Genomic DNA, 12,635 nt, shown 5'->3' on the forward strand with positions numbered 1-12,635 from the left:
TATATATATATATATATATATTATGTTAGTGTATTCTGCAAACAGAGTGCTCAATGTTCTAAAAGAACAGAGCAATAATAAATTAGTAAAATCACTTATCTAATTTAGATAATGAAGTAATCAAAAATTAGATGTGTTTTTACTAATTTGTTGCATTTGGGAGGAGCGGAAGGAAAAAAATGATTCTTACGCCAACACATACATCACTTTTAATTAGTTTTGACTTTCGTCCAACATTTGCGTGTTGTCAAAAAGTTACAACTATTAATTTAATTACAAATTAATCATTTTTTAAAAAAACCACAAAAATGCAAATTTAATTGACCAGAATGTTTTTAACAATATAAACAATGTTTTTATTTTTTTTTAATAAAATGTTTTTATTTTTTATTTTTTTAATAAAATGTTTTTATTTTTATTTTTTGTACTGTAAATCACGCGTGGGGTGTTGCTACATCGACTATCTTATAGCCTGACTCGCAAGGGAGTGCTGCTACATCAACTGACAAATAGCCTGACTCGCAATGGAGTGCTGCTACATCTACTATCTTTTAGCCTGACCCGCAAGGGAGTGTTGCTATATCGACTGAGAGTTTGGTTGGGGCAGGCAGTCTATCAATTAATAAAATAAAAAAATTCCGGTCTTGCATTTTAATTTTTACTTTTTGTCAACAAAATATGGAAAAAACTTTCTGACAACATATAAGAGTTCTATATATATATATATATATATATATATATATATATATATATATATATATATATATATATATATATATATATATATATATATATATATATATATATATATATATATATATATATATATATATATATATATATATATCAGTGATGTACACTGGATTTTTAAATATTTGAGTTTTGACATTTACAGGCATTGTGCAAACTCCAAACTTTTGTATGTTTATGCTTATAACAAAAAAGAATGTTTTGCAAAGAATTGGGGTGATTGGAGCTTGGGAACAAAAAAACCCTAATTTTTGAGCCCACCCACCCCTTAACGTGGGAGCAACAAGTTTATAAAATATTTTCTTTACTATTTTTATCTAAATTTATATTCATCAACAAATTTCAAGTTTCATGCAATAATCTTTTAGTGTTCAGTTTTTATGACCCTGCAATTTTTACAGCTCCCTCAAATTGAGGGCGGTTAAAACTTTATATGGTCATAGTTTTTGAAAAATAAGAAATTATTGCATGAAATTACTTATGTGATTATTACTGCTTTGTTAGATTAAACTCACTGTTTTATCTAACAAAGCAGTCATAATTACATAACTATTTTTTTATTTTAACTATTCTTACTATTATATCATGTACTTTAAATCATAAACTACAATTATATAGTTTATTAAAATCATCACTAGAAAATATAAATCATACCCAGTTAAAACTTCAAGGGAATCCCCATCATTGCAGTAAGGCATTGTTGCATCAAATGTAAATTCAGTCCATTCCAAAAGAACCCATCGGAATTGAGATGAAACATCTATTTTATATACACAATCTCCACTTGTAGAGCTAGTTATATAACCTGAATTAAGCCTAAAAGAAGTTTGACCACAACTTGCATTATTTAAATTGTGGACTTTACCAAAAATAGCCAGTATCAGAACAAAACCAATCATTTTTATTAATTTCCTGCAACAGTAAAATTTTTAATATTGCAATAAGCATATTTTTATTGTGTAAAAATGTGCAACTATTTATTTAGGAAAATGTTAAAGTACTTTAAATAAAGTAATTTTATTTTAAAAAAATATCAAAGTTTTAAAATTTTTAATTGTATGTCAGTTTCATTTGTATGTCATTTATTTATCATTTCTATTCTGTATATATTGACATATATATATCAATATATACAAAGTCTATACAAAGTCTTATGGACATCACAAGTTCATAGGATGTCCCTAAGACACTCTAACGTTCTGTGCCCGCTAGGTAACTATTTTTGTTCACAGTTTTTTTTTTAGACAAACATATATACAAAACATTTATAAAAAAAAAAAGTATTTACAAGTTTTGTGTTTTAAAATAAAAAATATAGAATTAAAGACTAAAGGCAGTTTTATTATGAACCAAATGTCTTATCACCAATCAAACCAATTAAAGTTTATATTAAAAGCAAATCAATTTTAAAAATTTTAGAGCAACTTAGCTATTAAAGAAATATTAAAAAACATAATAAATTGATTTCTTTTACTACATGTATACTGGTACTCTTTTTAATATGATAAAATATATGTAATATTTTTAGTTATTTGCAATAATTTATATTACAACTTTAATAATTTTAATTGGTCATAAAACAATCGGTTGATAATAAAATTTATACTAAATTTTTGTATTTGAAAACATAAAACTTGTAAATATCATTTGTATGGATAAAATTAAAAGGAAATTTTTTTACATTATTTTGTTTATGTTTTCTATACTGTTTTGTGTACCAATGGTTAAAACTATTGAACTAATTTTTTTAAAAGCAAAAAAACTTCATTTATATAACTTAAGTTTACAGAATTTTGAAATGACCAAAAATAACACCACTAATAACCTATCCATAAAAAATATTCATAAAGTATACAATTTAAAACCCTTAACTAAGATAACACTACAGAAAAAAGTTTCTTAATATAATTTAAAAAATTTCAGCGAATATAAAAAAGACATAGACATTAAAGATATAATAGCTACTAATTGTAATTGTAATGCAATTTATCATTATCTGTTATGTAGCACTTTGATTAATTGACAAACTGATTAATAACCTACATTATGTAGTACGTAAGATTTAAAACCAAAAATGATAAATATTTTCTATATCAAATTTCAAATAAAGTATTGCAGAAAATAAAACACTACTCTATCTTTTTTTGTTCAAATTTAATCAATTATAAATTTTAAAAATCAGTTACGTCGCAACGTATTAATTAATTATAAGTTTTAATAATAATCATTTGCAATTGGAAAGGTTAAAAACAATCTTGACAAAGGTTAAAAACAATATCGAGCTATAAAAATTGTTTCCATGGAGACATAGAAGAAGTAATCCTCTCAAGTCCAAGCAGCAATTGATGACCCAGATGACCCACTTTTCCGCTATGCGTCGCAAAGCGGAAAAGTGTTTATTTTAATTTTTTTTTAGTTTTCCTTTTAAAGCGCGGGATTTTCAGGGGTAGAAAAACCCGGGTTTTACTAAATCTTTATATTACATATAACATTTTCCGAATTTCTTCAATTTTTTTGCATATTATCAATTAAATGATACATTTTTTAAATTAAATCCGAGAAAAGTAAAAATAATGTTTGGATCATTGTTTTTGTGTGTCCGTAAAGATTGATTGATTGAACCATGTTACAGAGTTAGCCAGTTTTTTACTTGTTATAAATTTTCAGCAAAAAATTGACTTTTTATAAGTGAAATAATAATCTGGCTACCACTTTAGTAACATGCTATAAAATCAATTCAACTGTAGTGGGTTTTATTGAAAACCGGTAAGTTAACTATACTATAAATTAAACAATTCATTTGAAATCCCCAGTTATGAAATTAATTTTTTTTTCTTTGCTACTTTTGTGAATAATATTTTTCTGTAAAAAGAAGTTATGAATTTCAGCTGCACCTAATAGAGTACTAATTTTCTTAGTGTTTAAAATTTCGTTATAATTTCTTTATCACTGCAGAAACACACATATCATTCCTTATGTTATGTATACTGTTTTCTTTTACGTAAATCAGAACTCCTCCACCTCGTGTATTTGTTTGTCTCTATAACATAAATCTAAAAAACGAAGATGATAACCAGAATTACTATGCTCAAAAATGCTTGAAAATATTTTAAAAGGTTTTAAATAGCTTAATCAATAACTTAAAACTTTAACAATCACTTTCCTATCAACTAAGCTGTTCGGAAACTAATTAAATTTGTTGGTTAAGTTTTTTCTGAACATTTTAAGAAAGACATTACTACTTTCTTGTGATATTTTTATTGTTGCATTTATCAATCAGTTTGGTTTGCTTTCGGTTAAAATGTCAGACGTTCGGAAACACTACACCTTAAAAAAAGGAAAAACAGTGACTTGCAAAATATGTGGAAATACCAGTAAACATTCAAGTTCCACAACTGGAATGTGGTATCACCTAGACAAATAATATGAAATCTAAAAAAAAACTCAGAAAAAGTTGACAACAAAAGCTGCAACGGAATCTTTTCCGTTGAAGCTTAAGGTTTCAACTTTTTTCCCAAAGCAACCAATTGAAGAAGTGATTTCAAGCCGTATGGCGCTGGATGGATTTAGTTTCCACGCCATTCTTAATAAATCTTTCATTCGATTTGCCATGTGTGAAAAAAGTTAGAATTTTCCACAAAATCACAAGCAATCCTGTCAGTTAAAAAGTTTGCAGTTGGCATGAGAAATGACCTTAAAAATACTTTTAAATCTTTAGTGACCGTTGGAAAACGCTTTTCAATTACACTGGATGAGTACACTTCTTTGAATAATCGAAGGTACATTAATATTAATAATCATCAAAAACACACATACTGGAATCTGGGCTTCACATGAATTTCTAGATCACTGCCAGATGAAAAAGCTGCAGCAGTTGTCACAGAAAAAGTGGCCGAATTTGGGTTGAACATTAGCGACAGCATTTACTCAGTTACGGATGGAGCTTCCATGATGGTTATGTTTGGAAAACCGGTTTTAACTAAGCATCAAACGTGCTACACCCATGAAATTTATTTGGTAAATCAAGAAGTGTTGTACAAGAAGCCTTTCCGAAAAATAAATTACAACACATTTTTATTATTATTATTATTTTATTTTGCCGTTTAACAAATTTGACAGTTTCCATAAATTTACAATTAAGTTAATGGCCGGAGCAAGAAGAAGGCATAATTTGCCTTATCGTCAAGCACCGTGTTACAATTTATAATTTTTACAAAGTTGCTTCAAGAATATATAACATAAAAGAAAAATTAAATGAATGTTTACAAAAGATATATAATAAATAAAGTAAAATATCGTTTAATACATAATATCATAAATAGATGGAGTAAAAGTAAGAGTTAATATATAAAACTTTATATATATTTTAAGTAAAATATATAAAAGATAAAGTAAAATATCATAACTAGATTAGGTAAAAGTAAAAGTGAATATATAATAACTTTATATATATAAATACGCACAAAAAATAAAATAAAAAGCGAGAAAATGTGATTTTTGATAATGATTATTGTCAAAAAATTTTAACCTTCTTTTTTTTTTTCTTTTTCTTTCGAATAATTACGAAAATACGAATAATTAACTTGTTTTTCAGTTTTTAAATTATATATCTAATCTATTTTTAAAAGAAAGACTTATAATAATATAAATCAAAATCTGCGTTTAAGAAAAAACTGTTTTGAATCAGTTTTAAACTGATGAAGAGATTTTTTTTTTCCGGAAACAATGTTTGGAAATCTTTTCCACAAAAGTGGTCCGCGATTCTGAATTGAATAAAAAACTTGTTTAGAATAAGATTTTGGTATAACAAAGTTGTTAGCGGAAAATCTTGTAGCATATTTATGGTGTATTACTTTAAAATAAGTTTCAAATATTTTGGGGGACAGTCCATATTTTGTTTTATACATGAACAGTAGAACAAGATGGATATTAAGTTTGAAAATATTCAGGGCACCAATTACACGTAAAAGAGGTTCACAAGGAACCGCTCTACCAGATCCAAATATGATTCTAAGAGCATGTTTTTGCTTGCTATAAAGTTTTTTTAGCTTAGTGTAATTAGTACTTGCCCACATGATGTTGCCGTAAGTTAAGTAACTATGTATAAAGGAAAAAAATAAACTTTTTAAGGACTTAAAATTGAAAAGTGGCTTAACTCTATAGATCATGCCAATGCTTTTTGAAATTTTTTTTTCTATAGAATTTATATGCACTTTCCAAGATAGCTTTTCATCAAAGTTCACACCTAAAAAATTTACAGATATTTGCCTTTTGATGTTAGTTTTATTCATCAAAAGATTGGGAAGAATAAATGGTATTTCCTTTGTTTTGCTTGGTTTGTGGAAAAGAGAAAATTTAGTTTTTTGAACATTCAAAGACAATTTGTTGCATATAAACCATTCATTTACTTTTTTTAATTCTTCATTTACTACTGTAAAAAGTGTTTCAATATTTTTGTGAGAATAAAAAAGATTTGAGTCATCTGCGAATAAAATAAAATTTAATAGGTTTGATGTTGAAGACAAATCATTTATGTATAGTAAAAAAAGTAAGGGTCCAAGTATAGGGTCCTGTGGGACTCCGCAATTTACAGTTTTTTTGGTCGTTTCTAAATTTTCAAATTGTACATAATGTTTTCTGTTTGAAAGGTAACTTTCAAACCAGAGTAAGTTTGTCTCCTTTATTCCGTAATATTCCAGTTTTTTATTAGAATGGAATGATTTACCGTATCAAAAGCTTTCGACAGATCAATGAAAACTCCTAACGTATAATATTCTTCTTTAAAAGCATTAGATAAGTGATTAACTAACTCTACTATTGCATGATCTGTTGAGTGGTACTTTTTGAAACCAAATTGCTTACTGTATAACATGTTTACTGTATAACATGTTTTCAGTTAAATGATTATACAGCCTATTGTACACTATACGTTCAAACAATTTCGAGAAACAAGATAAAACAGATATAGGCCTGTAATTAGAGGGTTCTGACTCATCTCCAGACTTAAATACTGGAGTTACTCTAGCAATTTTTAATTTATCCGGAACTTTACCTGATTTAATTGACTGATTGAATATATGAAACAAAGATGGTTCAATTATATCATAGACTAATTTTAATATATTAACGCTAACTTTATCCGATCCTGCACTTTTGTTACTTTTTAAGCTTAGTAATGCAGTCCGCAACTCGCGTATATCTAGATTTGACTCATTCATTTTTTTATTAGAATTTGTTAGATAAGAATCAAATGTTGAAGAAGTTAAAGGAATACTTTGCGCTAAATTAGAACTAACATTTATGAAGAAACTGTTTAGTTCTTCAGCTATGAGTGCTTTATCGTATATTGTTTCACCGTCAATTAAAAGTTTTTTGGCAGAACATTATTTTTATATTTGTTTTGTCCAATTATTTCTTTAATAGCATTCCAAGTTTGTTTAGTATTTCCATTTGCATTTTCTAGTAATTTCGAATAATATACTTTTTTAGAGTATTTTTTGATTTTTTCAAATATATTTTTATAGTTTTTATATTTTGCTTCGTTTGAATATGTTTTTTTTTTAAGAAATTTTTCATAAAGTTTTTGTTTTTTCCTTGACGATTTTAGTAAGCCTTTTGTCATCCAAGGCGATAGAAGTGATTTTGAATTCACATAAAACTTTTTTACAGGAAACGCTTTATCGTATTGTTTACAAAATTGCGCTAGAAAAAGTTCATAAGCATTGTTAGCTGTGTTTGGAGAACAAGCTTCCAATCAACGAAATTAATTAGAAGGTTGCGAAATTGTTGTATGGAGTTTTCATTGATCTGTCGCTTGTAAATAATGTGTTTTGTGGAAATATTATCATGGGTTATGTTTTTTGTTATAAGAAATGTGGGAAAATGGTCTGTCAACTCAGTCATTTTTATACCGGTACTAAAGCAGCTATTAGAAAAATTATTAGTAATTATGTTATCTAGTAGGGTAGAGGATCTTTTTGTTATTCTTGTTGACTTAGTTATTGTTGGAATGAGGTTATTTTGTAGAAGAGTATTTACAAAATTTTTAACACTATTATTTGACGCATGATTCAAAAGATTAATATTCAGGTCACCGACTAAGTAAACATGCTTTTGTTTTTTATTAACTTTTGTTAAAAAAGTACGTAAAGATACTTTAAAATTTTTTAAATTACCCGCTGGTTGTCTATAAATAACATTAACAATAACGCTTTTAGAATTTTGGTTAATTATTTCAATGCACAATGACTCGCAATCTTTTTCATTTACACTGAGGTCATTACGTGGTATAAAATTAATTGAGTTATGAATAAAAATGCATACACCTCCACCGGTACAGAAGTTTCGTGGTTGATGAATTGACGCGTAATTCAAATTGAAAATTATGCTCGTCATACTTACACCAGGTCTCAGTAAGACAGATTATTTTAAAATCGTGATTTAATTTATGCATTAGAAGTTTAAAATCATCAAAATTTTTGTTTAGGCTTCAAATATTAATGTTTAAGATTGAAAAAGTGTTTTTATTTTGTTGAAGATAGAAATTAGATTCAGAAATTGAATAGTATTTGCTTTCTAACGATTTTAGGTTAAAATAATTAGTGACATCATTATCACAAAGTGTGACATTTTCATCACAAAGTTTAATTAATAAATTATCATCCATTTTAAAATATAAAATTAAGATTAGGGAAAAATTAATTAAAAAAATAAAAAATAAATGAATACTTATATAGATTCAGTGGAAACAGAATCTCATTTCTTCGCAGTCCAATCACGAATGACTAGTTTGTCGTATGATATAACCGCAAATTTGCCGGATTCCCTTTCTTTCTTCATTCGTTCTCTTAAACCCTTCCTTATTTCTGTAGTCTCCGCACTAAAATCTTCATTTATATAAAAGTTTTTTCCTTTGAGTTTAAACGATTTTTTAAGTATTTCAGTTTTGTCTTTATAATTTAATAACTTTAGGACTATCGGTCTGTGTTTATTAACATCTCTCGGCCCAGATCGATGAGCTCTTTCAATTTTTATATTTTTAATGTCAAGGCATTCCTCAAATAGTTTATGCACCTTACATTCAGATTCTACCCATGATTCATTTTCGCTTTCTTTTATCCCGTCTATTCTCAAGTTGTTCCTACGTGAACGATCTTCCATCACCCTTAGTTTGTTCCTGATTTTTAATATTTCACTTTTATCTTTAAGTTCCATGTTAATTTTTTTCGTTTTCTGTTTTACTGTTTCAAACCTTGATGAAATTAATTTTGCAACACATTGCAAGTAACAAGCGACAAAGATGAAGTCAGCAGTGATGAATCTGAATCTGACACCGAAGTCACTTTTCTTGATGCTGCCATGGATGAAAACATTCCCATTCCAAAAGTGAAAGTGCTCTAACAATCTGTCATCACAAAAGTCCAAAAAATTGTCAAGTTGTTTCGAAAATCTCCAGTCAAAAGTATTGTCCTCCAAGGAGAAATTAAGAAACAGGACGGAAAAGAGGGTTCACTTATCCTTGACTGCATATCAAGATGGAACGGTCTACTGTCGATGATTCAATAGCTTCTCAAAAATAAAGATTCACTCAGCAAAATATTGAAAGACGTTTCTCCACATTCGATTTGCAGTGATGAAGAAATAAATATTTTATACGACATTGTTGCTGCTCTTAAACCAGTCAAATTGGCTGCAGAAGCCCTTTGCCGACAGGATGCAACTCTTCTTATTGCTGAGGGAATTTTCAAGTTTTTTGTAAACAGACTGAAACAAAAAGATTCAACTCTTTGCATTGCAATGAAGAGTGCAATTTTGAGACGTTTGGAAGAGAGAAGGCAGAGAAGTCTTGTAACCTTGTACAGATACCTTTCCAATCCAGAATGTTTATCCGACATTGAAGAACATGGAGTTTTCAAAATGCCTTCGAAATCTTTACTTCAAGAGACTGCCTAAAATTTATTGTCTAGACTATTCCCAACAAATCCAGATGACTTAGAATTCATTCAAAAAGATTAATTTCCGTGTAGAATTCATTCAAGTAAGTTTTCCGCGTTCTTTGAAGTAATTTCTAATACTTTACAGTTTTATTTTATATATTTTTTGTATAACGTAACTTTGTGATTTTTTTTTTTTTAAATTTACTTACTCTGTAAAGATTCTATTATATATTACGAATTTATAAAGATTAAAGAACAAAAAAATTGAAAAAAAAAAAGTGTGTAGGTCAGAAAATCTCTTTTTTAAGTTAAAAGTGGATTTACATGAAAATCCACTTTTAACTTAAAAATCAACTCGAGAAAGCAATTTAGAATTCGGCTAAAAAAACGCCACAATTCAAACAACGAATTCAAAGTTATTTTAAAAGAAATGTTGGTCTATGAAGCTACTGGAGAGAGAACTGCCAATCTTGAACTTTTGTTCAATGCACTGGAGACTATCCCTCCAACAAGTATTGAGTTTAAGCGAGCATTTTCTGCTGCTGGATTATTTGTGACAAAAATTCGATCCTGAATTAATGACAACTTACTTGATACACTTTGTTTCCTTAAAGCTAGTTTTTTATCAATATAACAATTATCAATAGAGATATTAGATCTGAATCTTATAAAGAATTTATTTTGAAACAAAAAAAAATTTTATACGAGTTTCTATGATATTTTATTTTTTACCGATTTTACCAATATTTACCAGTAAATTAAGGTTGTTTTTTTTTTTTTACCGATTTCCGGCAAAGTCGGTAAAAGCTCAACCCTAATAAGTGTATAAGTGTGCTAAAAGAATTTGCAAACATTGGCATAAGTGCGAATAATATATTAAAATTTAAATTTATATATATGTATATAGAGAACCTAAATTAGAATGAATGAGTTGTTTTGCGACTTACTCATTGATATGAACAGCACGACTACAAGACAGAATATATAGATTTTCAATCAGAAATCTGAACATCTATTTGCACTTAATACTAATAACACATTTTAAAAAGCCATACCTATGTCACAATCTGTGCTTAGAATGATAATTCATGGTGCTTTTATTATTAGGTATTTTAAGTATCCTCCGATAGGTTCTTTTTTTGAGAGTGCTATTAAAACCAGAAACAAGGAAAACAAAACTGCACGGGTTGGCCATGCGCGTCTAACTTTCTTGGCAGAAAACAACAAACAGGATACAACTAATCATTTGTTTATGATATCTGATATTTACCTCTATTGCAAAAAGAAAAAAACAAAATGGATAAAAAAAGAGTGAAGGCAAAAGAGTTTAAAAATGCAAAGTGACAGTTCTACTAATTACTGTTTAAAATCAAGGTTAAATAAACAGAACGCTGAGTGTTTTTTTTAATGGTATGCTTTTGCTTATGGTTTTGACAATATTTGTTTTTTTTGGTAAAGAAATCTCAATATTGTTTAAAACAACAGTTCAAAGTTTTGTTGTTTTTTGTTTTTAAAAAAATTTAAGAAATAGTTTAATAAATTTTAACGAGTAATTAACTAGGAAAACCTATATCACGAACAAAGTTATTAAAAACATCTATCAGAATAGAAAGTCGAAGAACGTTGTAAGAAACCATAGAGCAAAGAATCAGATGGTAGCAGATTTGTTTATAATTTTAATAAGTCTACATTTAATGATATTGTTTATTATTAAATCGTGTTTATGATATAGTTTGTAAAATTCTATAAAATATCGGTGCTTACTATTTTTCGAATAAAATTATCCGGATTTATGAAGTTTTCCGGATTAGTCAAGAATTCTGGATGAACCGAAAAAAAATTCAATAAATTCTTTTTATAAAAACCGAATATTTTTCTTTTAAATATAGAAAGATAAACAAAAACTCGACGTCTTGTGAAAAAATCAGTTCAATATGTTGAATGCTTCTTTATTTATAAGCCTATTTTGTATTAGAGAGACGCATAGTGCACTGGTGCAATCCCGAAAAATAGTGATGGCGATAAGTGTGTAATAGTACCTAAGGTAAAAGTGTTCATTCACATCTTTTCAATAATAAAAACAGAAAGAACCAAAACGGTTATAATATTTTAAAACAAGTGCTTTAAATGTTCACTTTCATATCACTTTTTTTATTAGGCTTTTTAAATTGCTTAAAAAAAAAGGTGTTATTTGTTTAAAAAACATTATGTTTTATTGCAAATATATAAACAAAAAGTAACTTACAAAAATACAAGTCAACTACATATCTTTTAAATGTATTTAGTAATTTTACATATTTGTTTTTGTAAAAATAAAATTTATAAACATTTACTCTTGTTTTCTTTAGGAAATTAGCGACGTTGCAATAATAAAACTGTTGCCATAGTTTTAATAATGAATTTTTTAATTTAGTTATTAAAAAAAAATGATAAACATAAAACCTTTGCTTATAAAATATAAATCGTTAGTTTAAAAAAAGTAACAAAGTTTTCATCAACTTTAAGTTTTTTAGAAAGTAAAAAAATCTTTTTGTAAAAGTAAAATAGGTTTTTTTACCGTCTCTTGACGTCACTTGCAGGAAAGGGCAAATATTTATTTGACCAGAACTAGTTGACCAGAAATGTTGAAAATAAATTTTAAAGTTTTAATCTTATGTGAAAAAAAAAAAAATCTCTTTAACTTAAAATTATGCAACTTATAATAATTAATGTATATATATATATATATATATATATATATATATATATATATATATATATATATATATATATATATATATATATATATATATATATATATATATATATAGATATATATATATATATATATATATATATATATATACAGCGGAGAAAATAGAATTAGCCTCACCTTTATTTTTTGTTCCAATTTAACAAAAATTGCAGGTAAACAATTATGAAATCTACTTTATTTCTTGTTACTTCTAC

The 12,635-nt window shown here is 27.0% G+C and overlaps 1 protein-coding gene across 1 annotated transcript in view; it reads right to left on the minus strand.

Annotated features, from left to right (window-relative positions):
* LOC100201118 (uncharacterized) overlaps positions 1-11,977 on the minus strand; it is a 49,401-nt gene extending 37,424 nt beyond the window's left edge. Inside the window, exons 1-2 of the mRNA XM_065814335.1 lie at positions 11,932-11,977; positions 1,405-1,662 (exon numbers count right to left, since the gene is read on the minus strand). Of these exons, the coding sequence (XP_065670407.1) occupies positions 1,405-1,649 (245 nt within the window). The 5' untranslated portion in view covers positions 1,650-1,662; positions 11,932-11,977. The remainder of the gene's footprint in view (positions 1-1,404; positions 1,663-11,931) is intronic.
* Between the last annotated feature and the right edge of the window lie 658 nt (positions 11,978-12,635).

The sequence above is a fragment of the Hydra vulgaris genome, chromosome 12 (genome assembly GCF_038396675.1).
Source record: "Hydra vulgaris chromosome 12, alternate assembly HydraT2T_AEP".
NCBI lineage: Eukaryota > Metazoa > Cnidaria > Hydrozoa > Anthoathecata > Hydridae > Hydra > Hydra vulgaris.